Source organism: Gossypium hirsutum, chromosome A08 (assembly GCF_007990345.1).
Source record: "Gossypium hirsutum isolate 1008001.06 chromosome A08, Gossypium_hirsutum_v2.1, whole genome shotgun sequence".
NCBI classification, from domain to species: Eukaryota; Viridiplantae; Streptophyta; class Magnoliopsida; order Malvales; family Malvaceae; genus Gossypium; species Gossypium hirsutum.
The window spans coordinates 125,988,612-126,013,399 of NC_053431.1; the positions used below are offsets into that span (position 1 = coordinate 125,988,612).

Here is a 24,788-nt window from a genome sequence, read left to right on the forward strand (position 1 = left end):
ACTGTCAATATTGATGTATGACTAGTGTTACTGGAATAAAACTAGATCAAACAAATTGTGAACTGATTGATAAAACTGTCCAAATAAAAAGGTTGAATCAATTGACTCGAAAATTAATTGAAATTAGTAAATCTCAAAAATTGGGACAAAAATCGACAGTTAAACAAGGATGAACCTATTTAATAAAACCTCTTTTTTTTTCTTATAGAATTTTAATTATTATTGGTTGAATGGTTAAACCAATCAAATTGGTTGAATCGAAAATTGATGGATGGTATAACTTGCTCAACCAATTATCCACTAATTAAAACATTGAATATGGCACTCTAATATTGTACCGCATCATTTTGAACCCAATTATCAAGTTAGGGGGCTAAAAATTATATTAAATCTAAAATCAACCATATATGAATTAGTTATTTTTTAAATTCATCATTTTATAAATTTATTAAATATTTCCTAAAAAACTAAATTAACAATAAATAAATAAATGTAAAAAAGAAAATGTCAATAAAAGTAGGTGGCGCGAAAACAACTGCCTTACTCAGTTTTCTTCTCTCTCTCAACTGAAAAAAAAAACAGTTTCCTGCCTTTTTCCCTCATCTTTTATTCTAACTTTTTTTATTTAAATTTCTTTTATTTTTTCCTCGAATTTATCACTTTATTTTCCGCCTTTTTTGTTGTGAGTTAAATCTCTCTTCCTTTTCTCTCTCGAAAAGAAACTGAATTTTTTTTTCAATACGTTTCCGTCTCCCGCCGGAATATTCCTTCTCCGATCTTCCCCCAGTTATCCGTCCTTTCTTCTCCGGCGATCACTCGTATTGGTTGCTTCTTCTTTTTTTATCTTGAATCTCAACGAATTACAGTTAATTCTCTTTGATTGAATCGCTTTGGAATATAATTTTTTTCCAGATCGGTAAGAGGTGAGATTTTATTTATTTAATTTAATAATTTTTTTCTTTCTTCTTTATCTTGAGATTTGTTTTACAAGTAATTTTCAGCTTTCTGTTTTAAAATTTCTTCTTGCTGTGTTGATTACTTGTATTAGTATAAAAACACCAAAAAAAAAATAATTAGTTTAAATTTATCGTGAGATTTGTAAAATTTGTTTCTTACTTTGTTAATCGCTTTGATTAGTATGAAAAACACAATAATGATTACGAATAAAATTAGTTTAAATTTAATGTTTCTTTTATTTTGGTTGCTATTTTTAGCAGTTGGATTCAAATGAACAAACCTCTGCAACTTTGTCACTGATAGATTTGCATAAAAACAGTTATTTTTTTAATCACTCTATTTTTTGTCTTCAATTTTAGAGACATAACACTGTCAAATCCAGACACTACATGATTTTGGATTCTTTTCATTTAAAAAAAAAATTAAACCCTCATTTAAAATTTTAAAATCTCTAAACTATCCTGTGATTTTCCATTGATTTTCGTTCCTCAATCAATAATTTTAAAAAATATATAAAAATATTTCTACAGATGGATACTATGTTTTTTATCTGTATATTTACAGTTCTTTTATTTATATAAAAAAATTTAAACTATTATTTAAAGTTTTCACTGTAATTCATGGGGATGGACACTGATCTTCTTGCACATGGTCCTCCATCTCTTTCCCCATATCATTCACCAACATCTCTTTCCCCATATCATTCACCAACATTAGCACCGCAAGAAAAACTTCAATTTTGTTCTTTTCTTTATCCAATTATTTAATTTCTTAAACCAATTAGGATACAAACAAACAATCCTACATAATTTTCATAGTTTGTTGAACTGCACTTAATTTTTTAATTTATTGTTTATTTTTACTGTCATTTAGTTAATCAAACATGTGATCCCAGGTAAAAAAAATCCCATGTGATCAATGTATGTATTTTTATGGGAAGATAGGACATTTAAAAAAAATTAAAAATTGATTCAATTGTTTGTTGTGATCGTTTTCATTGAATTCCTTTTCATGGAAAGTGGGTGAGAAAGAAGGGAAAGAAGCCAGCGTGGGCTGTTTTATTTATTTTTGTGAGTGAAAAAAAATCAATGAACCCCTCATTGTGGTTATTGTACCAGCCCAGCTGACCATGCATTCCCGTGTCAAAAGTAGATATATTAACATTATAAAAATTAATTGACAATTAGAGTGAAATTGGTTTCTTTTTATGTTACTCAGGTACTTAAAATTTAGATATGTATTTGATGATTTCATGAAAAGTTATATTTCATACTTTTATAGCGGTAGTGCATCGAATTAGTGTTTTAAACATGAATATTTGAGGAAAAATGAAAAGTTGGAGTAATTTTTATATGTGTATATATATATATTCTTTTTTCTCTCTCCCCTAAGCACCTTTCTTCTAGCTGTCTTCTTATCTTACACCCCCCACCACCAGGAAACAAAAGACCAGTGGAGAGTTTGACAGTATAGTTTCTCCAATATTCCCATAGGGGACCTCTTAGTGCAATTGCATTTGCAAATTTATGTGAGATTTTGATTTAACAAGAAGCCATAGTGATGACCGTTAATCTATGTCGGATAGAATTCTACTGTAATTTCTGAACCCCCTCCAACCCCGATTGTGCCTGATGCTGTTTTATCACTTCTCAGTCTCATTCTTATGGCTTGATCTGCTTGGATTTGGGCTTTTCTTGATTAATAAGCTATGCCCATTTCAGTTAATTTCATGTAATTCTCTAATTCTTTTATCAGTCAGATCTGGGTATCTGTAAAGATGTCCTCTCTTTTTTTCCTATGGTGTTCGTAATTATAACTTTGCTTTCTGCCATTCTGTAGGCATCTAACTTTTGGCTTATGCATTTGTGGCAGATTTATTGAAGGGGAAAGCATCTTCTTTTTAAGCAGCTGGAGTTATTCCAGTTATGTGTGGGATTCATGTAAAGGTTAGGCTGTTAAATGTAGTTTAGTTCTATTTATGGAAAATCCCATCAATGTGGTCTAGTTTGGAAGGTTTGGATGGATATATGTGAATCAGAGAGACGATTGCCAAAGCTTGCAGCTGTGGATACCACAAGGCCTCCTCTTGTTCCTGCTGAAAAAAACAATGCACCACTCACGACTCGACAGCCTCGAACTAGGGAAGTTAGTTCCAGGTTTAAATCACCCAGTCCTTCGACAACGTTTGGTCCCAGGCGTTGTCCATCTCCAAACCTTACTAGAACAACCTCTACTCCTTCCCAGTTGCCGCAAAATAGAGCTGTATCAGCTGAGAGGAAACGCCCCTCAACACCACCTTCGCCTCGAAGTCCATCTACACCAGTTCATGATTCATCAATAGCTGTGCAGATACCATCTAGAAGGCTATCAACAGGCCGCACACCTGAAAGTTTATGGCCTTCTACTATGAGAAGTCTTAGTGTTTCATTTCAGTCTGATACGATTTCAATTCCTGTTAGCAAAAAGGAAAAAGAAAAACCAGTTACTAATGTTTCATTGGATCGTACTTTGAGACCTTCTTCAAATGTGTCTCATAGACAACAGTCTGAGAAATCTACCTTATCACGAAAGCCTACTCCAGAGAGAAAGAGTAGTCCTCTTAAAGGGAAGAATGCACCTGATCAATCTGAAAATGCTAAGCCAGTTGAAAGTTTGCCTGGCCGATTGATAGATCAGCATAGATGGCCTAGTAGAATTCGTGGGAAATTATCTTCCAATTCATTGAATGGAAGTGTGGATCTGGGTGATAATAGGATTGTCAAAAGTTTATCCACTCCAGTTCCAGGAACTGGGTTATCTTCACCGAAGAGGATGCCAATGTCTGATAGTTCGGGTAAACCTCTAAAGAAAATTGCTAACGACACTACCAGTTTGTTATCATTCAATGAAATTAGTCGAATAAGACCTGAGGCAATTTCAATTGATGATAAGTCTATGCGAGTATCTGGACCTGCAAGGCTCCTTTCTGCAAGTTCATTGGACAAATTGGCACTGGCAACTCATGCGCTCAAATCTCTGTCTTTGTCTGCTCCTGGATCACGACCTCAGACACCAAATAGGACCTCTGTTTCTAGGGGTGCCAGTCCTTCTCGGGCAAGACCTTCCACTCCACCTCCAAGAGGGGTCAGTGCAACTACAAGGGGAGTCAGTCCATCTCGGATGAGGACATCCACCTTATCTAGTCAATCCCACAGCTCAACTTCAGTTCTTAGTTTTATTGCAGATATTAAGAAGGGAAGAAAAGGTGCAAACTACATAGAGGATGCTCATCAACTGCGTCTTCTTTATAATCGATATTTGCAGTGGCGATTTGCTAATGCCCGAGCAGAAGCTGTACTGTACAATCAGAAAGTTACTGTAGAGGTAGAATTCTGCTTTAAACAAACAACTCTTCCCTGAAGAATATTAGCATATGCAAGGGAGATAGTCTTTGATGGTTTGAATAGGATAATTTTCAATTGTTTGCTTCTTTCTATCACGATCCACAATGATCAGCTTCCTACCGAGATGAATTTCTTGACAGTATAGTATGCGTGTATGCACTTAGAGCTATAGAAATGGCATGGGTAGTGAATTTTCAATTCTATCCTATGTTTATCAAAGAAAATTTTGATCTGTTGTTGCAGGAAATTTTGTACAATGTCTGGAAGGCTACTTTGGGTCTATGGGATGCCGTGATCAAGAAAAAGATCACTTTGCAGCAGCTGAAGTTAGAGCTCAAGCTGAACACGGTTTTGAATGATCAAGTAATGCCTGCCTCTGTTTCTTCTTTGATAGCAAACTTTTATTCCCCTCATACATGTTCGATGTTAGAAGTGCTTTTATATTTATGTTTGAAATTGTACTAGTAGTCTATGTGCATTTTTAGTTGTGCAACTCCTGGTAAAGATACAGGAAGTTTTTCAGTGCATGCTTATGTATCTGCTTTATACCTTCAGGTCTAAATAGTTATATTTTAAGGAAATGAGGGTTCAAACTTGAATACGCCTTTTATGTGTCAAGTATGTAGTGGTACCTTCAGTAAGGGAACAAATTTCGGTTAAATGTGATAACATATCGCAACTGACTCTCTGTGGCATAAACACGAAAACTATGCAAGAAGTCAAGGTGTCAAGTGTGTATTGGTACCCTTCAGTAAGGATTTCCCTTGCCAACCTGGTCTGGCCCGGCCCATGACACCTTTCCGAAGTGGCCTTCACTTGATAACTATTATTATTATTATTATTATTATTCTAACTGTTACTGTTACAAGGACATCACAGTTACAACTTTTAGATAAACACCTTTTATGTTTATTGATATCGAATTGATGGAAGAGAAAAAGTTTATTATCTACATAAATTATATAGTCTTACATGTGGTTAAACAGTTTAAGATCAACTGCTTGTCTCCAAAAGTTCGATATAAGGTCTTATCTCACTCATTTTAAGAATATTTACTGACAGTCGGCATATTAGTATAGATACTTTTTCACTGAATTTCCATTATCTAAATGCATGTGTATCTGATTCATGCAGATGGGGTATCTCAACAATTGGGCACTACTTGAAAGAGATCATATAAGTTCTTTAGCTGGAGCAGTGAAAGATCTGGAGGCAAGCACTTTGCGTCTTCCCGTAGCTGGAGGGGCAAGGGTAAGTTAGTTTACAAGAATACTTCAGATTGATATCTGAAAAGAGACAATATTGACATCAGTACTGCATTTCGTGCTCTTCAGGCAGATATCGAATCATTGAAAGCTGCTATTTCCTCTGCTGTTGATGTGATGCAGGCTATGGGCTCCTCCATTTGTTCTTTACTCTCAAAGGTGTTTTACCTTCCCAATCTACTTATTTCCCCTGTTTCTCGACCTAAATCCCTGACATTAAAAGGAGAGAAAACAAATATCAATGCCGTAGTTGATTTTATCCCTTGCTGCTCCAATGTGTGACAGATGGTTGATTCCGATATTAGCTTGCAGTTTTTCTTGCTGATTTATCTTTGATTTGGTTGTGGAAGCTTAATTGTATTTCAACATTATATGTGATGTAGGTTGAAGGAATAAACAATTTGGTCTCCGAGCTTGCTGCAATAGCTACTCTAGAGAAAAACATGCTCGACCAATGTGAAGCTCTCATGGCTTCAACAGCGGCTATGCAGGTGAGGACACATTACATGCTTGCCGATCTCCAAATTCTTGGATTGTAAATATCATGCATGTAATGAGAAATATGGCAAGGCATGAGAATAGGATTGAAAGCTATTTTCCTCTTAAAGAGAGCGAGAAGAGTTAGGGAGGGCTGAATTTGATGTTTCAAGTGGTACTTGTCATCTTCCACATGGAACATGACATAGTCGGATCCCTTTTGGCCAAAGCCAACCTTCTTGTGGAAGAAAGGCTTTAACTCAGTATCGAGTTAACTCAGTTTAGTTAATCATGCTGAAGTGGAAATTTCTTTCATGTGTTAACGGGGGTTATGAAAGAAAAATTTCAGCATGAAGCTTGATGGGTAATAGTTGGAATGCTCATACATGCGTGCCACGTGAGATCTTCCTTATGCTTACCTGATTATGTTACTTGGACTCGGGTCTGTGTTAGATACGGATCTGTATCCGACACTAATTTATGGGTAAAAGTATCATGAGGCTCTTGTACTATGAGTTAGATTGCTTTTTTCCCTTTTTACTTAAAAAATAGACAAATTAGTTTCTGCACGTTAGATCAAAGAGTAAATTGATCGTTTTGTTAAAAATTTCATTCATTTCTATTGTTAAAAACTGGTCCTTATATATCAGCATGAAGTACATGTGGCATGCCATGTGTCATTTGTTTGGTTATTCTATCAGCCATGCCAGTTTTTAGCAATAGAAATGGATCAAATTTTTAATAGAAAGGATTTTTGCTCTTTGATTTATTGTACAGGTATTAATTTGCACATTTTTAAATAGAGGGCAAAATACAATCTTGACATTTAGTATAGAGTTCCATGGTATTTTTACCTGAACTTATGGTTCATAGAGGGTCAATATCTTCATAACAATATTCAAATATAACTCGAACATGTATATTATTAGACATAGATACTTCAAGAAAAAATATGGATATCCATCCCCAATATGCCATCGCTATCGAACTGGCTGCCTGGCTATTGTCAGCTCATCCTATACATGTGCCACCTGAGCTGGCTAAAATGGATTTCTGCAATTTGCAAACTTATTCTAATGCATATAGTTACTTTGTCTTATTCCACATGCATGGATGGATGCATGCATGTACGTATGTATGTATTTGACAGTTTTTGGTGGTGTCATTGAACAGTTAGAAGAGTACAGTCTTAGGTCTCATCTCATACAAACAAAACAAGCTTTGGAGAGGAATAAGCAACCAATGATGGCAGCCAAAACATTATTTCCATGGCCATAAAAAAAAAAAACAGCTGGTAAGCTAATAATATTCTGCCAATATATTATTATTATCATTTAAAGTGAGATGAAAATTAATTACAAAATCTCTGCTCTGCCGGCCCCTGTAAAATGTAAATTTCCCCCCCTTCTGTTTCTATTTTCCTTTTTTTAACTTAAATGGTAATTTTTTTCTTCTTTCATTTTTTTACCCTTTCAAAAGATGGAGTTACTGGCTCTGTTCTTTTTTCCTACGTGTAATTTTTGTATTACCATATGAAGAAAAAAAAAAAGGCAAAGGAAGCAAAATATTTGAGTTCAATGCTGAGGTAAATTTTAATTCGAGTCTTAACCTAGTTAATTTATGTAATTATTTCTAAAAAAATGGTATTTAATATTAAGATTTGTATTTTAGCATTTGTAAAATGTATTCGAGTCATGAACCTAATGTGAATTTCAACGTTGAAGTATTTTGTCATTAAATCAATGTAATTTGACATATTAACTAAAATTAGTATATAAAAGTTTTACGGTTAAAAACTAATTTTGACATAGATTAAATGATTATTAAAAGAATTGAAGTTTTGTATTAAATTAATTTGGCCACCATCTCATTATTGAGAATTCTCCAAGCTTGGATGGTAAAAAGACTAATACAATTTTAATTTATTCAATTTTAGTTTGCTTTGGGTAGGGTTTGGATTTTCAATACCTGATTGGCTTTGTTCAGCTCGTTTTAATATTGAAAAATAATAAAACATAAAAATTATATATTTTTATAATTAAATTTAAATTTAATTCAAGTTTGATTTGATTTAATTCGTGAACATCTCTAAATCACGCAAATTTAACTTATAATAAGTTTTTACTCAAATTTGAAATCGACGGAAGTTTATGGAATCTCAAATAAACTTTTTGAGAAGATTAGTACAAGTCGGTAGTTTTCACTTTAATCAATTATCATTTTAGAATTTCTATTCAAGAGACTCGTAGAATGTCTCCAAACCTTTTATCAAGGTCATTCGAATCCAATTGTATCAATTAGTTGGATCAAGAACCGATTGGAGTATCAATTTGGAGAAAGGTAATGAACCAATTGATTTAGAACGGATAAGAATCGGTTAAATTGGGCAAAAAAATTATTGAATTTAATTTTTAATATTTTTTATACATTTTTAATAATTTATTTAATTAAACTGATTGAATTGATCAGACTGAAAAACTGTTGGTCTAACCGGTTCAACCACCGACTCGTATCGGAAACCTTCCCCTTAACTAAAACCCCTCTCTTACAAGGTAGGCTTTTTTTACATCAATACTTTCTGCACATTTTATCAACTTTTGTATCATCGAGTTTTAAGTTATAATTGTGTTAAAAAGATTAAATAAAATTTTTATTCAAATTAAATTGATTGAAAAATCGAAAGTATGTCTTATACATTTTAAAGTAAAAATTTAACTGGACTGATTACCCTATTTTTTAGGTGAATTTTGTAAGTAAAGTTAAAATTTATTATTTTTAAATATATTATAATATAAGAACTATATATCAATTTATAAACTTAATCAAAAGTGCTGCCTGAAAAGCTCGCCTTATATTAACCTTAGACAACAAATTTTCATAAGCTCGAACCCAGCACATATTCATATTTATTAATTAAAAATTTTATTTAAGTTTAACTGAAAATATAAAAATATATTTATAAAAAAATTATAATAATAATTAAAAGTCTCCAACTGATTTTTCTAAAATTCCAGAAAACTTGTTTCAATTTTTTTCTATAAAACTGATCTCTTCATTTGGTCGAAAGCATAACTAAAATGTATATCAATAATATTTAATACAAATTGGATTTTATTTTAATTGAATTAAAGTATTGGTTCTGATTTATTTCAAAGCATGCAAAATAAGGTTCTAACTATTAAGAATGAAGGGCAAAGTTGTCAATCAATGCCAAAGAAATCTACACAAACAAGGATAACGATAACGTATGAAAAAGATTAATTTCACAAGACATCGTCAAACTATAATGAATATTTTAATGTGGTCCCTAAATTTTAAAATATTTTAATTACATCCTCAAAATATTAGCGTTATATCAACCAGGTCCTTCTGTCCACTAGCCTAACTATCAACTTAAGCGTTTAATGGTTTAGATCTAATGTGATGCATATTAGAAGTATATTATTATAAGGACAGTTTGGATTTAACGAATTAAAGAAAGAAAATAATATCATAAATTTTGTTGATACATTTTTTTTAAACATATCATATCTAAGTCAATGATTTTTGGAATTAAATTGGTGATCAAATTGATTAGGCCACCAATTCTTGATTCAATTAACAAAAAATACTGAAATAAGAAACCGAAAAAATAAAAAAAATATAAACATAGATACATATAACAATAATGACATTAACATCAATTATACACTCCTATTTAAATTAGTTTTTCTCATTTTAAATATTTTTTAAGTATTTGGATGGGTTGGGTCAATTGGGCCTTTTTATCTATTGGGCCATTACTTGGGCCAAAAACATAACAAAATTAATTTTTTTATCAGTTTACCACTTGCGATTCAACTCCAATTCGGAGTGGTTCGTTCTAAAATCGGTTTAACACCTTTGTCAAAACTAATATATTGTTCAATTCTTGTCTTTCCAATCTAATTGGTCAGTCCAAATCAATTTAAGCAACATTAATCTAAGCTATCTATGCGATAGACACACATGTTTATAATACAATTTATATGTTTTAAATAAACATAATGTTAAATATGGACCAACATTTAACACTTAAATTTAGGGTTATGCTAATTGAAGAACTTGAATTAGGTTGAACAGATATTGTACACCATTAGGCTGATTGAAGGACTTAAATGATACAAAATTAATATTTTAAGGATTTAATTAGAATACATAAAAAGTTAGCGACCAATTTAAAATTTAGACAATAGTTTAAGGATTTCTCGCTAATTAACCCAAAATAAATTAAAAAATAAAAAAATCCATTGTTTTTCATCTTTACCGTCTTCGTATAGCTCGTTACTTCTCCTTTTGGTTCTTGAAAAAAAAAAAAGAAAGAAAATCACTTTCATCGCTTCTCTCTCTAAAATCCATTTTTTTTGTAAAATTATTATTATCTTTCTATTTGTATTCAGATTCAGCGTTTTATAAATCCTCGATTTATCTGTTTTTTTTTTCTAAATTTTTGTTGTAATCCGACGGTGGAGATTGAATCTCACGTGAAAAAAGATCGAGGTATGCAGCAAGGTGATCAGACGGTGTTGAGCTTAAGGCCTGGTGGTGGTCGAGGGGGCAGACTCTTCGGTGGTCCTTCATCATCATCATCATCGTCGTCGTCGTCATTCTCGTCTTCTTCCCTAGCCTTTGGTTCTGTTTCTTCTGATCTTCTTCTCTTTCGTCCTCATGGCGGTGCTTCCTCTTTCTCTATTAAGGTTCATCTCTTTCCCGATCTAATCCTTTTTGATGTTATATTCACATATATATAATATATGCATATATGTGATGTTTTTATATTGATTTGGATTTGATTTGAATTTTATATTTTCTTTGCTATTGAAATTAGTTAGGCTTTTTTTTATTATTTAAAAATTATTAGTGTAGCTGCTGTTAGGTAATGTTTTTTCTTTCTATTTTTTTTTTGGTTTAGTATAAGATCCTTAGCAAGTACATTTGATTTTATCATTAATATTGTTGGATTCTATATCTTCAATTGCCTGATTGATTCTTTTGGACTGTTAATCTGAATAGTAACATGCTTTATATTGAAATATTGTTGATCAATTGCTTTACTGTTTTAGGCTGGAGACTCACGATTCGAGGGTCGTGAACGTGTGCGTTACACTAGGGACCAGCTTCTACAGCTTAGGGAGGTGATTTTCCAATCTTGTTCTTTGTACTATACTTCATATGTGAATCAGAAATATATTATTGTTGCATTTTGCTTTAGAAATCAACCAGGAAAGAACAAGAACATGTCTTTTATTTGTATGCAAGGAAGTTGTCCAACGTTTTTTGCATTCTGCTTCCGTTATGTCGAGTTGGTCATGCAAATAAGTTGTTCATAGGTGTTTGTTCTTTGTTTCAGTTTTATTTGGTTGAGACCATACAATGGCACTTTGTTTGATACGGTATCTGATTATATCCTGCTTGCCTTCTCTTAGGCGGTAGAAGTTATTGATGAGATTCTTAAAATCAAAGGAGAAATCAAGTTGGAGCTCTTTGGTGAAGATCAAAACAGCGGTCGTGCTGAAAGCATTGTAAGCCTTCTCTTGCCTTCATGGAATTACTGTATTGCAAATATATCCACCAAGTCATCATTCTTTGTTAATACTTGTTGCTTTGGTTTCTGAACTTTTTGCTAGCCATCATCAAATCAGAGTCAGAATCGTTACTCTGAACCTGATAATCGTGATTGGCGTAACCGTTCAGCACAGTTTCCTTCTTCTGGAGAGGAGAGGTCCTGGGAAGCTCTTCGGGACAGAGAATCTGGAAACCGATATGACTTTAGACAACCCGAAGCTAATCAATTTCATCGTCAAGATCAACTCAATTCTCAGTTCTCAAAGGCCTCTTATGATCAAGGGGTAATTAAAATAAAAAGATACAAACCTTTTTTCTATATAGAGTTCCCTCTATCTTCAGATTTTTACTGTTTGCCTTTGATGTTGTCTGAATTATTAAAATGCTACATTTTTTGTTCTTGGAGGTGTTGGGTATGTATTTGAAGCATCTTGCAACATATTACTCTTGTCATTAGAATGTTTAAAAGCTAGTTATCATCGTGCTGGAATCAGCAGTTCTGCTCCACTTGATTCCTTAACCTCTAGATATTTATATGGAGTCAGAGCAATGGTTCAATAAATTGAATCTGTAATGACTACTCTGAATTTTATTTAAATGTGTTTTTTTATGATGATGAGATGGTTCAGAACCTTACATTTTGGGAATTTCTTTCTTTTATTTGTTAACCCATTTGCTTCAGGGTCATTGCAATAGTATTAGTTATGAAGCATGTCAGGTACTTGGCTCAGACACCAATTCCTGTATTGATAATATTTAAGGAACTCTATCACTTGTAGTGTCTTGTTTTAATTTTTAGCTTTGTATTTATTCCTTTTAAGAACTGAATTTATCCCCGTACACTATGGCTGCCATTTGGGTTTGGCATTTCATTTGGTTTCCTTTGTTGATATAGGGAGGACCAACTCCAACTTTGATCAAGGCTGAGGTACCATGGTCAGCTAGAAGGGGATACCTTTCAGAGAAGGAGCGTGTTCTAAAGACCGTAAAAGGGTAAATATGTTGAAAATATATTTTCTGCATCATATATGTGTCTAATTTTGTTACAAACCATAAAAGCATGTTTCTTGCATTATATATGTATCTCTGATTTCTATTGAGAAACCATAAAGATATATTTTATGCAGGATTTAATCTTAGATTAGGCATAATTACTCCCTAAAAATCTATGCAGCAAATAGACGTTGCAGTACATTTCTTTTTGTTTCTTAATAAGTTACTGAAACAAGGCATTATTGTGAATATCTGCCATTCAAATTTATTAAGGTCTATGAAGTTCTTAAATTCAGAGTTTATTTATTTATTTCTTTTTACTGTAGTTGGTATCTGGCACTTTAGTTTTGGAAGTTGCTAAATACGAGTTTTCTTTGATGATGAGAAAGCAAAAAGAGCAAATATATCATCTGATTATCCCTTGCAATCAATGGATTCCATTGTAAAGAAAAAACTTACCAAACCATTTTTTAAAGTCTATCGAGTTCTCAACTTTGGAGTCTAATATGTTTTCTCAGCATGGTTGGTATCTAGAAACTTTTTTTTTTTTTGGAGCTACTGATGTGGGTGCTTTCATGATGACAAAATTTGTCAGTGGTTTTTATTTTTTTAACCATGCTTGATAGGAGCCGAGGCAATTCTTTCCTTCTCACTGAATTTTGTGCAATTAACAATGAGTTATTGGTTTTCTCTGAATGGATCTGTCCTCTGTGTAGGATATTGAACAAGCTTACTCCAGAGAAGTATGATATTCTTAAGGGTCAACTTATTGATTCTGGTATCACATCAGCTGATATCTTGAAGGTTGTTATTTTCTTGATTCTGTTATTCTTTTTGGAAATGCAATACTGTGCTCTTTTCCTGTTACCAGCGCAAGATAAAACTAATGATGCTATTTGTGTGTTTTTTTTTACAGGAGGTTATTTCTATAATATTTGATAAGGCTGTTTTGGAACCTACGTTTTGCCCTATGTATGCTCGATTTTGTGCTGATCTTAACGATAAGCTCCCCTCATTCCCACCCGAGGAACCTGGTGGAAAAGAAATAACATTCAAGCGAGTCCTCTTGAATAACTGCCAAGAAGCATTTGAGGGAGCTGACAAGCTCAGGGAAGAAGTGAGGCTGATGACTGCCCCTGAGCAAGAGATGGAGCGTAGGGATAAAGAAAGGATGGTCAAGCTTCGTACCCTTGGTAACATTCGTTTAATTGGTGAGCTTTTGAAGCAGAAAATGGTACCTGAAAAGATAGTCCATCACATTGTACAGGTTATTGCCAATACTTCCTTTCTCATCAATGGCACTTGGATTTCTAGCAAGTTATGGGAAATCATTTGTTGCTTATTCTGTCAAACAGGAACTTTTGGGGCCCGATACTAAAGCTTGCCCTGCAGAGGAGAATGTTGAAGCCATCTGTCAGTTCTTCAACACTATTGGAAAGCAGCTTGATGAGAGCCCAAAATCACGGCGCATAAATGATACGTACTTCAGCAGACTGAAGGAATTGACTGCAAATCCTCAACTAGCACCAAGACTGAGATTTATGGTTCGTGATGTTCTTGATCTTCGTGCAAACAACTGGGTCCCCAGGCGTGAAGAGGTCAGCTAATATATGCCATCAAATTTTCTGGGTTAGATTAGATAGAAGTTTCTGTTATGTCCTTGTGAACAGGTTTTAACTCCCAGCTTTTTTTCGTATTTGTTTTTCTGCAGGTGAAAGCCAAAACAATTACTGAAATCCATTCCGAGGCTGAAAAAAATCTCGGGTTACGTCCAGGAGCTACTGCAAGTATTAGAAATAGTCCTGTTTCTGGTGGTCCTATAAGTCCTGGTCCTGGGGGTTTTCCTATCACTCGTCCTGGTACCTGGGGTATGATGCCTGGAATGCCGGGAACTCGAAGAATGCCTGGTATGCCTGGAATAGACAATGATAATTGGGAAGTCACTAGGACCCGATCAATGCCAAGGGGAGATAAATCTGGAGGACATGTCCCGCCACCATTAGTCGATAAATCATCTTTAATGAATCCAAGGCTGTTGCCTCAAGGCAGTGCTGGCCTAATGACTGGTAGGACAAGTGCCCTGTTACAGGGAAGTTCGACTCCTCCTGCTCAGCCATCCAACTCTCTTTTGGGTGCTGAGCCTGTGGCCCAACCTACCAGACCTGTGCCTGTGGCTGCTGTTTCTCCCGTTGTGGAGAAACCACAAGATTCGGCTGCAAAACTAAATACAGATGAGCTTCGGAGGAAAACACGGGCACTGTTAGAGGAATATTTCAGTGTTAGACTGCTTGATGAAGCATTACAATGCGTGGAAGAACTAAAATCTCCGTTGTACCATCCTGAGGTTGTGAAAGAAGCTATCTCGATTGCCTTGGAGAAAAGCCCACCTTGTGTTGAACCAGTTTCAAAGCTTCTAGAATACTTGTTTATTAAGAAAGTTCTTACAGCTAGAGACCTAGGGACTGGATGCTTGCTCTACGGTGCCTTATTGGATGATATCGGCATTGATTTACCCAAAGCACCGAACAACTTCGGAGAAATAATCGGGACACTCGTTTTGGTTGGGGGATTAGATATTAAAGTGTTGAAAGAAGTTCTTAAGAAGATGGAAGACGACCTATACAAGAAAGCTGTATTTAATGCAACAATGAGGATCATTAGCTCAAATCCTTCAGGACAAGCCATATTGGATGCACAGGCATCCGAGGTCAAGGCCTGTCAGAATCTACTCTAATGTTTCGATACAATGAACTTCCACTTATCTCCACTGCAACACAACATCGTCCACAGATTTCCCCGTTTTTGAGGCCAGCAACTTGTATTCTGAAGTGGAACTGCACAAGTACAGGTAATGTTCTTATCGAGTTGTATATTTCTCCGAGGTCATAGCGTATTATTAAAGAAACAAAAAAGAAGGAACGAACCGTAATGCCACAGAATTTTCCCTCGGCCTCAGATCTAGCTAATATATGCCAAAAAAGTAGTGAAGGGAAGAATGGATACCCCTTTTTAAGGAATCTAGTTGTTTTGTATTTGATTAGTTTTTCTTATAATTTTTCTTTTTAAGTTTGGTTGACTTAAGAACTGAGTCCCATAAATCTCCTTAAACCACTGAATTTCCCCTTTTTTTTTTTTGTGGCATATGATGTTTCATTTTTTCACAAATTGGGAATCAATGCATTCACTGAATCCATGACTTAGGGACCTAAAGGTTCATGTATTTGTTTCGTGTTTTTGAGATATTTTTATGTTTATGTGAATTTTTGATCCGTTAATAATTTGTATTAAATAAATTTTGAGATATTCATGGTATTCGAAATGTTATTTTCTCATGTCGTATTCGTTTTGTGGTAACTCGTGTCTACTTCTTGATGCATAGGGTCTTATTATGTAATATTTCGATTTTGATTTTGGTTATAATTTTAAATAAATAAATAAAATTGATTTTTATAGATTTGGATTAACTTGGTTGGACTTGAATATCATTTATTTAAGAACTTAAATCTAACTTATTTGAACTTGGATATGAATATATACTCAAGTTGACATTCCAAGTCGTATCAATTTAAATAATGATAAAAATATATTTGTTTGTAAAATAAATTATATTATTTTAAAGATATATTTTTTTTATCATTTTATGTTTTTCGTATCTTTTATATAGACAACATCCACAAAATAATATTTAACCTAATCTTAGTTATTTTTAATAGTTTTACTAATTTATTATTTATATTTAACATTTTTATAATTTTTTACTAAAACTTCATTTGATATCCAATTTCGACATCTTAAAATGGTAAAAGTAAAATGTCAATCAAGGAAAAAAGTTGGATGCTTAATAGCTAGAATAAGAGCACTAAAAAGTTTTGACTTGAAACAAGAAAATACATCAAAACATAAAGAAAAAAAATGAAGCCAACAGACATTCATCTAAAACATAAATCAATCCAAGCCATAAGTGTCACATAGTTTCAACTGTTCCACACCATGTTAAAACTAAGGAATTAGCAACAAATATTAATTTTGAATAACAAAGAGGAGCCCCCAGCAGTATTTTTACAAAAAAGTTCCTAAAAAAAATTTAAAATTATCATCCATACCTGGTCCGATTACAGTCAAAACCAAGGAAAAAACAACTGTTAAAAAGGATTAAAGTAACAATCTTAGCTTTGCTCCTCGTTTTCCAAAGCATCCTCGGCCGCAGCAGCTGCCATCAACTCATCGAATTTCTCCGATTTTGCCAGAAGTATTTCAATCTATACAGAAAAATTGACCTGATGAAGTTAGCCTCTAAATATTAAGGCTAAGTTTAACCATTTTTTGAGAATATAAGAGCAGAGCATATATGATTAACCCCAATGTTTTTGCCATACGGACATAACTCGTCATGGACTTCGTACTAATACGAGAGTAAATGCATATCCAAAACAGTCGCCTAAGCTAATTAATGGAGGTATGGGTTTCAATGGTGACAGCAACTGTTCAGCCCTAGTGCCCAAAACTTTTAAAATTTCTTTTTTACGAGCAGGTAAGTATCAACGGTTCCATCATGGCTTACAAGAGAATTTTCCAATCCCAATCTCAATCCCAAAAGAGGCCAACGTTGTACCATGCGTGTGTTTGAAAGGACCAACAAATGAGAAAAATAATAAATTGCTGTTTCGTCCCATTTTTCTATTGCAGAGGTGATGCCTCATCACTTCATGACAACCATTGGTTCGATTTTATTGATACCCTACTGAAAGCAATGGGGTCAATATGATAGCCTACGTCGCTCCGACTCCTTATTTTTCTGGAAATAATGATGTCCAATGCATATCCGGACAATAGGTATATACAGATGAGACCCTCGAGGATTCTACTACTACATGCATACCGGTATGTATCCCCGTATACCTATGTCTGAGTAACATAATATGAACCATGTCACAAATGTAATTTAAAGTAAACCATTTCAATTATGTTAGCAACTTACTTTTGCTTTTTGAACAGGTCGTCCCCCCGATTCCTCTCGCATATCAATGGTAGAAGTCATAATTTCTGGTATACAATACATATAGTAAGTTCAAATTCTCAACACGAGATTGAATGCTAAAAGCTATCTTATTAAGGTCAAAGAACCTCACTTTTCTCAACAGCCAGTCCGTTGTTCTTCAATATCTCGGCAATGGTAGCTACCGTAGCAATAGCTGTGGACAGCATTTAAATGCATGTCGTAAGGAAAAGCAATAGTAAAGCATTTTTTTTCCCAACATATTTGCATACGTGCACACCAACTCTAGTACAGAAGCAGATGTGAGATTCATAGCTTCTCTCTAGGACCATGATACATAGCAACACATCCATGAATTACAAAACCACAAGCGATGTACACATATTTGGACATAGGTTCGAGAAAATATAACACACGAAAGATGCTCGAAATACATAAATAAATAAAAAATTGAACATACATCCAACCAGGGGCGAAGGGAGGCCTTCCCCCCCCCCCCAATTGAAAAATGGCAGCTTTAGACCTCAAAATTCATAAAATCCAAAGTTAATATATGGTTAAATTATAGTGTGGCACCAAAAATGCTAGAATTTCGATTTACTCCTTTTGAAAACCACGAATATATAAAGTTATAATCCAATATAAGGACGAAATTACATTTTAACTCTTCATAACAGTAAAAAAAAAAAGTGCAAAGAAGAATACCCATTCCAAGAGCAGAGAGTTCCACTTCATTGTATTGCTGCATATATCTCTGCCAAAAATGGAACCCGAAAAAAAACTTAAATAACTAAGAAAATTATGGTTTTTTTCACATCAGGCAATGAATTAAAATAACATTTAAAAAACCCAAAATCATATACTAAAACACTAACACCAAAAAATCAAAAACTAAAACACTGCTACTACAGTTCAAGCAGGCAAAAGCAGATCAACAAGTGGAAAACAGAGAGATATTAGCAAAAATAAATAAAACCCAGAAAAGATAAGCAAAAAGGGTATTAAACAGTGAAACCTTAGCAAGATTAACGTAGAAAAAGAGGGGTTTTTTAGTATTGGAGACTTGAATACGGTTCTTCTTGTTGTTGTTGTTTGAAGGTGATGAATCCATGATGTTCAAGTTGTTTACTCCCTCTGTTATGCCCTCCATTTTTTGTTTCTTCAAATAAAAGAGATCCCCAACTAGCTATGTAACTGCTCTCTCACCAATGTAAATAAAAAAAAAAGCGTAAAGGGGAAGAACAAGGATTTCAGTTTAAAGGCTCAAAAACCCTTGAATTTGGCCCCCTTTTTCACCAGTCCTCCCCTTTCAATCTTTGTTCCCTTTGGTTTTTTTTTTTTCAAATATTTGCACTACAAAACAACGTCGTTTTAAGTTTATCTAGAGGTTCAACATTTATGAGCCTAGCCCTAGAGTTTTAAAGAATTCGGTAAACCACACCCAATTATGTTTTTTACCATTAATTATGAAAAATTATAAAAACAGTTACGTAATTATTTGATTTTGTCTTTTTTATCATCTAATTATCTTAGATTTTTTGATATTTTCATTTTAATATTAATCAACTAGTAATTAAAAAAGATAAAATTAAATAGTTGAATGACTATTTTGTAACATTTCTATTAGAAGAACCGAATTAAATTAATCTTTTTATTATTAAATTGATCAATTTAGTATATTTATATTTAACATAATTAATATTTTGAAAGGGATCAAATTTTTTATTTAACAGAGTTAATATTTTAAATTTTTTTATAATTTTACAAATTGAAATTTTCTTTTATAATTTGGCTTTATTGCATTCATTTTAATATTAATTTGAAAGAAATTAATTTAATTCAACCCTTAAAAGCCCTATGGATCACCAGTGGGCTCCAAAGGTGTTTGGCAGCACACCAGTGAGCATAATGCTCTGATGGACTGATTTAGAAGTACAAAAACAGGGTAATTGTTATTTTACTTCTCTAATTCTTCTTTTATTATTTATTTTATTTAAAACATCATTATTTAATATAATTTAATTTTTATTTATAATTTAACATAAATACAATTTAATTTATATTGTATTATTTGATTGAAATATAATTTGTAAAATATTTTTATACATTTTAATTTAATATCCTTAATAGTCATTTTATATTTTTATTTCGCGGCTAATGGTGTGTTTGAAACCAAACACATCCCACCACTTGTTTTTATCAATTTGATTATCAATATTTAAATTTTAGTTAATACGTATTTTTTTAGATGAAAATTTGATTAAATAATTAAAATTTTAATGACACTTATGTGACAGCTTGTTTAATAATCGATATGTTTAAACAAAACTTTTTTTTTCCTCTTTATAGCCCTTTTAATTTAACTTCCTTATTTTGAAGTTACAAATACAAACAATACACATTTGAATCTCTAATCAAAGACCAACCGTTACAAAAGCACAATCAAATCAATAATAAAAAGTTATCCGAATATAATCCAAAATAAACATGGAAAAAAATGTACACATGGTTGAACTTTAAACAAAATTAAAATTAAAATTAAAAGCTCGATTTACAAAAACCGAACATCAAATTTAAAAGTTATCACGATTTCAACCTTATAATGCCATTTTAACTTTTCAATGTTATTGTATTTTAATCTTAACCTAATGTTTTTAGAACTAGAGGGGTAATTCAATCGATTAAACTATTATTTATTGATCTAATTTATTTATTTAATTCAATTGATTAAAATATTAAAAATATTAAAAATAAAAAAATTTAATTCAATCACAAATCAAATCAATTTGAGTTTTTTTATTACGATCCAATCCTCAATCAATTTCAATCATTAATCTAATTTTAAAATTTTTATGATTATATAAATAAAATATTTTACTTAAAATTAAACGATAATTAAAATAAAAATAATTTTCAAGATACTTTTAATAATATTAAAGTTAAATTAATCAATTTAATAATAAAATAATTAATTTAATCCAATCCCACACAAACTTGACCAATACTTCTTCAATCATCGAAACTATTTTGAATACAATGCTTTTAACCTCGCAATTTAAAATTTTAACGTCAATGCCTTAATGAATGTGAAATAGAAACTCTGAGGAGGATGTTGGCATTTCGTACTCTGCCAATGTCATTAGGTACAATGGGCTCACTTTTCATAAATATTCAATTAAACAATACAATAAATAATATTCATTTAATAATAAAACCCTAAAATAAATAACCATTTTTTCCATTCCATCGTTCTATATAAATAAACCTTTACAAAAATTTTTACTTGTACCAAGTAAACGACAATATTTTAATTACCGAATCAATAATTAAATAATCAAATTATTTTTTTATTCAACAAAAATTTAATAATTAATTAAAAAATTCATAAAATCTTCTATAACTTAAATTGCAAAATAATAATTAACATTAAAAGCAATATACTTGAATCAAACTAAACCAGTCAGACCAAAAATTGACGAAACAACGATCCTTAGAAAAATAGTATCTAACCAATTGAAATGTAAATCATTACATCACTATTGAACCGACAACGGGACCATTTTTTTAATTTTTTTTAATGATTAGCTTACCCAATTCATCCACCATTCCAGTTTTAAAACACTAATTAAAATATAAATTACTGGTGTACCTAAACAAAATATTAATGTTTAAAATACTTTTTTTAATATTTATAATATGATAAAATCAATTGATGCAAAAATCATAAATTGTAATGTACGTAGCATCTAAGATTATTATTATTTTCCAAAAACAAAAGATGATTAATATTCTTTTTGATAATTTACTTTTATGATTAAGATTAGAGAGAACCAAAGTTCCAATTGTCATGTTTTGCTACTTCATTGCATTGCTAATAGCGGTTTTTTTTTCCCTAAAGCATAAAATTAATATTTTTTTAAAAAAAATCCCTTTATAATTTTTTATACCCATGCATTTCCTTTAAAGGGTTCCATCAGCTGCATTTGAACTGCCATTTCCACCTCTCCTGCTAGCAGTTGTGTTCTTGACTATCTGCATCCACATTTAAAATATTTAATATTTAAACAAAAATATTTCAATTTCATAAATATTTTAACTACTTAAAATTTAACCTCTAAAAAATATAAAAATATCATGATAATACTTATACTAAAAATCAAATTACATTTTACCCTTTTATTAAAGAATGGACAAATTATTTATATTAGATCAAAAAATTAATTGATATTTTTATTAAAAACTTTGTTCATTTTTATTGTCAAAAATGGATCATTGCATATCAACATGATATACTATCTGATTTTTTCGTCAACCATACCAAACTTTAACTATAAAAATAGATTAAATTTGTATTAAAAACAATCAATTTGTTTTTTTATCTATTTTATAATGATTAATTTACTTATTTTTAAGTAGAAAAATAAAATTCAATTGAACTCCTAATACTACTCTATAGTAATTTTACCGTTTAGCCCTAACTCCTGACACTGCATCTGCAATATGCTATTCCTATTTACTTTAGGAAATTTCTAGAAAAGAAAAAAACTCTTGAACTTTCCATAAGATTAAAATTGGGTAAGAAATTCTATAATTTTATAAGAACATTACATTACAATATTCATCGTATTTTTGAGAAAATCCTTAACTATATTCTATTTCAAGTTATGGATTTTAAGGTTGAAAACACTGTATATTTGTGTTCGAAATGTAATTTTCAACTTCAAGATCCCGACAAAGAATACTAAATATCCCAAATGCTTCCAATTAGAATGACAATTATGAGGTGAAAGTGATGTTACGTGGTGATGATGATGATCATGTTATGTTGATGTATGGATGGATTTAAAGAGAAAAAAAAGATGATAAAAATTAATTTACTTGTCGAAGCATCTGATTCTCATTGTGCAACGTGGATAGCCTCTCTTCTAGTTCAGAGTTCTTCTTCTCCAAGTCTCTAACTCTGGTTTCCAGTTCATTCAAGTACGCCTTTTTCCTTTCCCTTGCTTGTTGCGCTGATACTCTGTTCCTCAACAACCTATTTTCAAAAAATAAAATGTATATTGTTAATTTACCATAATGCCACTACCAAGGGTAAAACGGTAATTCCCAGATATAGTTTTACCTCTTTAAGCGCTTGTTTTCTTTATCCGCTGGGCTTCTCCCTCTCTTTCTCTGACCGCCTTCACCCGATGGTTGAGGCCGGTCCAGTCGGGTCAGTGAACCGGGTTCACGACCGGCGGCCGGAGCTGCTGATGCTTCACCTCCTATCTCAGGCACTCTCCGGATCTCTTCATCACTTTCCATGCCTTTGAAACCAAAAAAAAAAATAATAATAATAAATATACAGATCGGATTTTCAGTGCAATCAATGAAAATGCGGTTGATCTGGATCGATTTTCTCGAGAAAATAAAAATAAAAATAGACAAAAAAGGCTAAAAACTTTACAAATACCATTTTCTACTAACAAAATGCCGGTTGTAGAGTTTAGTATCTCTTTTTTCATAATAAAGAACAAAAAAAAGGAACCATATAAATCATTTTCTCATGGAATTTTGAAATTTACACGTCATTTTATAGCTTTAAAAAAAATGGCTAACCTTCCTTGACTTCAACTTGAAGAGCAGAGCTTGAAGATCTTTCACTGCTTGAAGGTAAGGAACTAGCTGCTATTGAACTCGTTCCTTGTTCTTGCATTTCTTCGTTATAGAAAAAACAAAATAAAATTAATTTTTTGGGGAAATGGGAAGAAAAGCGGGATATCTATTAATGTTAATGGAACAAAAATTAGAAAGAGTGTTTGCAGTGTTGCAGAAAGAATATTAGCCGTTGGATTTGTTCTGAATCTAAGGGATATTAGTGAATGAACGTGGAGTTATGGTAGCCATGAGGAGTGTCGTTAATCAAAGGCTAAGGGAAGATAAACGTGGAGGAATGATAGCCGTTTGATTTGGAATTGATCGTACGGTTGGGTGGGAACTGAGAGGATGGGGATGCAATGAATTGGGACCACGTTGTGCTGGCTGACTGCTGCAAAAAAAAAAAGTTGTTACAATATGAGTCAAGTCCCCGTTTTTGGTACATTTTTTGAATAAGAATATTTGTTTAAATGGTTAAAATTGTTCTTACAATATTATTTTTTATTACATATATTTCAAATGAATATACTTAATATTAAAATATTACATTTGCAAATTTAACAAAAAAAATTGTATATAATATGATTAAAATATACTTTTATTTAGGAAGTAACAAATATTATTAATTGAACCATATAAACCAATAATAAATCTGACTTCTATTACACAAATATGTTGAAGTTACAAATTTAATACTTTAACCAAAATTTCTTTTAATTTTTATAAATATATTTTTACATAATTATTTTTGACCCTCAGCGTACCATAATTTAATCCGTATATATTATTAAATTATTTTTTATAATAAATATTTCACGTACAATTTTGGAATGATGTACATAAAATAAATTAAAATACGATACAATAGGGTTAAAAATAATATAAGTTGATAATTATATTAATATTAAAAATATAAATATCTTCAATCAAAATATATAAATATCTGAATTATTGATCCAATATATATATATGGTTGTCTATATTTGGGTTGCTCTCGTGCACGAACGTGTTCTTTGCACTGTAAGATTTTTTATTAAAAAAAAAGATATGTATATAAAAATAAAAAACGTTGTCCAAAAGGGAAAGTCTTGTTAAATATAATAAAAATTGGGATTTATTTTTAAAAAAAGGAAATTAATTTTTAATATTTTGATACTCAAAATTAAATTTTCCATTGAATGTCCTAAAACTGCCATTTTTCTTTCCTCAATATATATGCCCAAGAAAAATACATTTAATATTCATATAGTAATATATGCAATTTTATCATATGAAACCCCCCAACATATCTTTTATTTATTTATTTTTTTATTATTATAAATATTGTGTGATGATTTAATATGTCTAAATAATGAAGCCAGCTGCTGCAAAAATCCATGATAGCTACAAAATTATGTATTCATCCCTATTCTAACTTTGGTAAGAAATTTTGGGGTTTAGTTGAAATTTAATGAATTTTTTTTATCTAGTTTAATTTAGTACAAAGATTAATTTACT

General features: G+C 31.9%; 4 protein-coding genes across 6 annotated transcripts; 2 read left to right on the forward strand and 2 right to left on the reverse strand.

Moving 5' to 3' along the window:
• The first annotated feature begins 522 nt into the window (after window positions 1-522).
• On the forward strand, window positions 523-7,660 carry LOC107909191 (AUGMIN subunit 8). 3 transcript variants are annotated; one of them, XM_041075251.1, is made up of 7 exons: window positions 523-923; window positions 2,830-4,320; window positions 4,584-4,703; window positions 5,475-5,591; window positions 5,675-5,764; window positions 5,989-6,096; window positions 7,256-7,660. In XM_041075251.1, the coding sequence occupies exons 2-7, from the start codon at window positions 2,977-2,979 to the stop codon at window positions 7,358-7,360; spliced, it is 1,884 nt and encodes a 627-aa protein (XP_040931185.1). In that variant the 5' UTR covers window positions 523-923; window positions 2,830-2,976; the 3' UTR covers window positions 7,361-7,660. The 3 variants fall into 3 exon arrangements, with proteins under 3 accessions (XP_040931185.1, XP_040931183.1, XP_040931182.1); XM_041075249.1 differs by having other exon boundaries at window positions 548-916; XM_041075248.1 differs by lacking the exon at window positions 523-923 and adding an exon at window positions 2,198-2,688.
• Window positions 7,661-10,368: 2,708 nt separating this feature from the next.
• Window positions 10,369-15,990, forward strand: LOC107909193 (eukaryotic translation initiation factor). The gene is made up of 9 exons (XM_016836644.2): window positions 10,369-10,797; window positions 11,164-11,235; window positions 11,527-11,622; window positions 11,728-11,949; window positions 12,561-12,658; window positions 13,375-13,462; window positions 13,575-13,925; window positions 14,014-14,256; window positions 14,370-15,990. The coding sequence occupies exons 1-9, from the start codon at window positions 10,603-10,605 to the stop codon at window positions 15,390-15,392; spliced, it is 2,388 nt and encodes a 795-aa protein (XP_016692133.2). The 5' UTR covers window positions 10,369-10,602; the 3' UTR covers window positions 15,393-15,990.
• Window positions 15,991-16,665: 675 nt separating this feature from the next.
• LOC107909194 (uncharacterized protein At2g34160) lies at window positions 16,666-19,045 on the reverse strand. Its single transcript, XM_016836645.2, has 5 exons — window positions 18,670-19,045; window positions 18,360-18,408; window positions 17,788-17,850; window positions 17,637-17,701; window positions 16,666-16,917 (listed from the first exon to the last, which is right to left on the reverse strand). The coding sequence occupies exons 1-5, from the start codon at window positions 18,802-18,804 to the stop codon at window positions 16,825-16,827; spliced, it is 405 nt and encodes a 134-aa protein (XP_016692134.1). The 5' UTR covers window positions 18,805-19,045; the 3' UTR covers window positions 16,666-16,824.
• Window positions 19,046-21,378: 2,333 nt separating this feature from the next.
• Window positions 21,379-23,495, reverse strand: LOC107909196 (transcription factor HY5). The gene is made up of 4 exons (XM_016836646.2): window positions 23,253-23,495; window positions 22,777-22,960; window positions 22,533-22,689; window positions 21,379-21,686 (listed from the first exon to the last, which is right to left on the reverse strand). Exons 1-4 carry the CDS (start codon window positions 23,347-23,349, stop codon window positions 21,615-21,617), a joined length of 510 nt encoding a protein of 169 aa, XP_016692135.1. The 5' UTR covers window positions 23,350-23,495; the 3' UTR covers window positions 21,379-21,614.
• Between the last annotated feature and the right edge of the window lie 1,293 nt (window positions 23,496-24,788).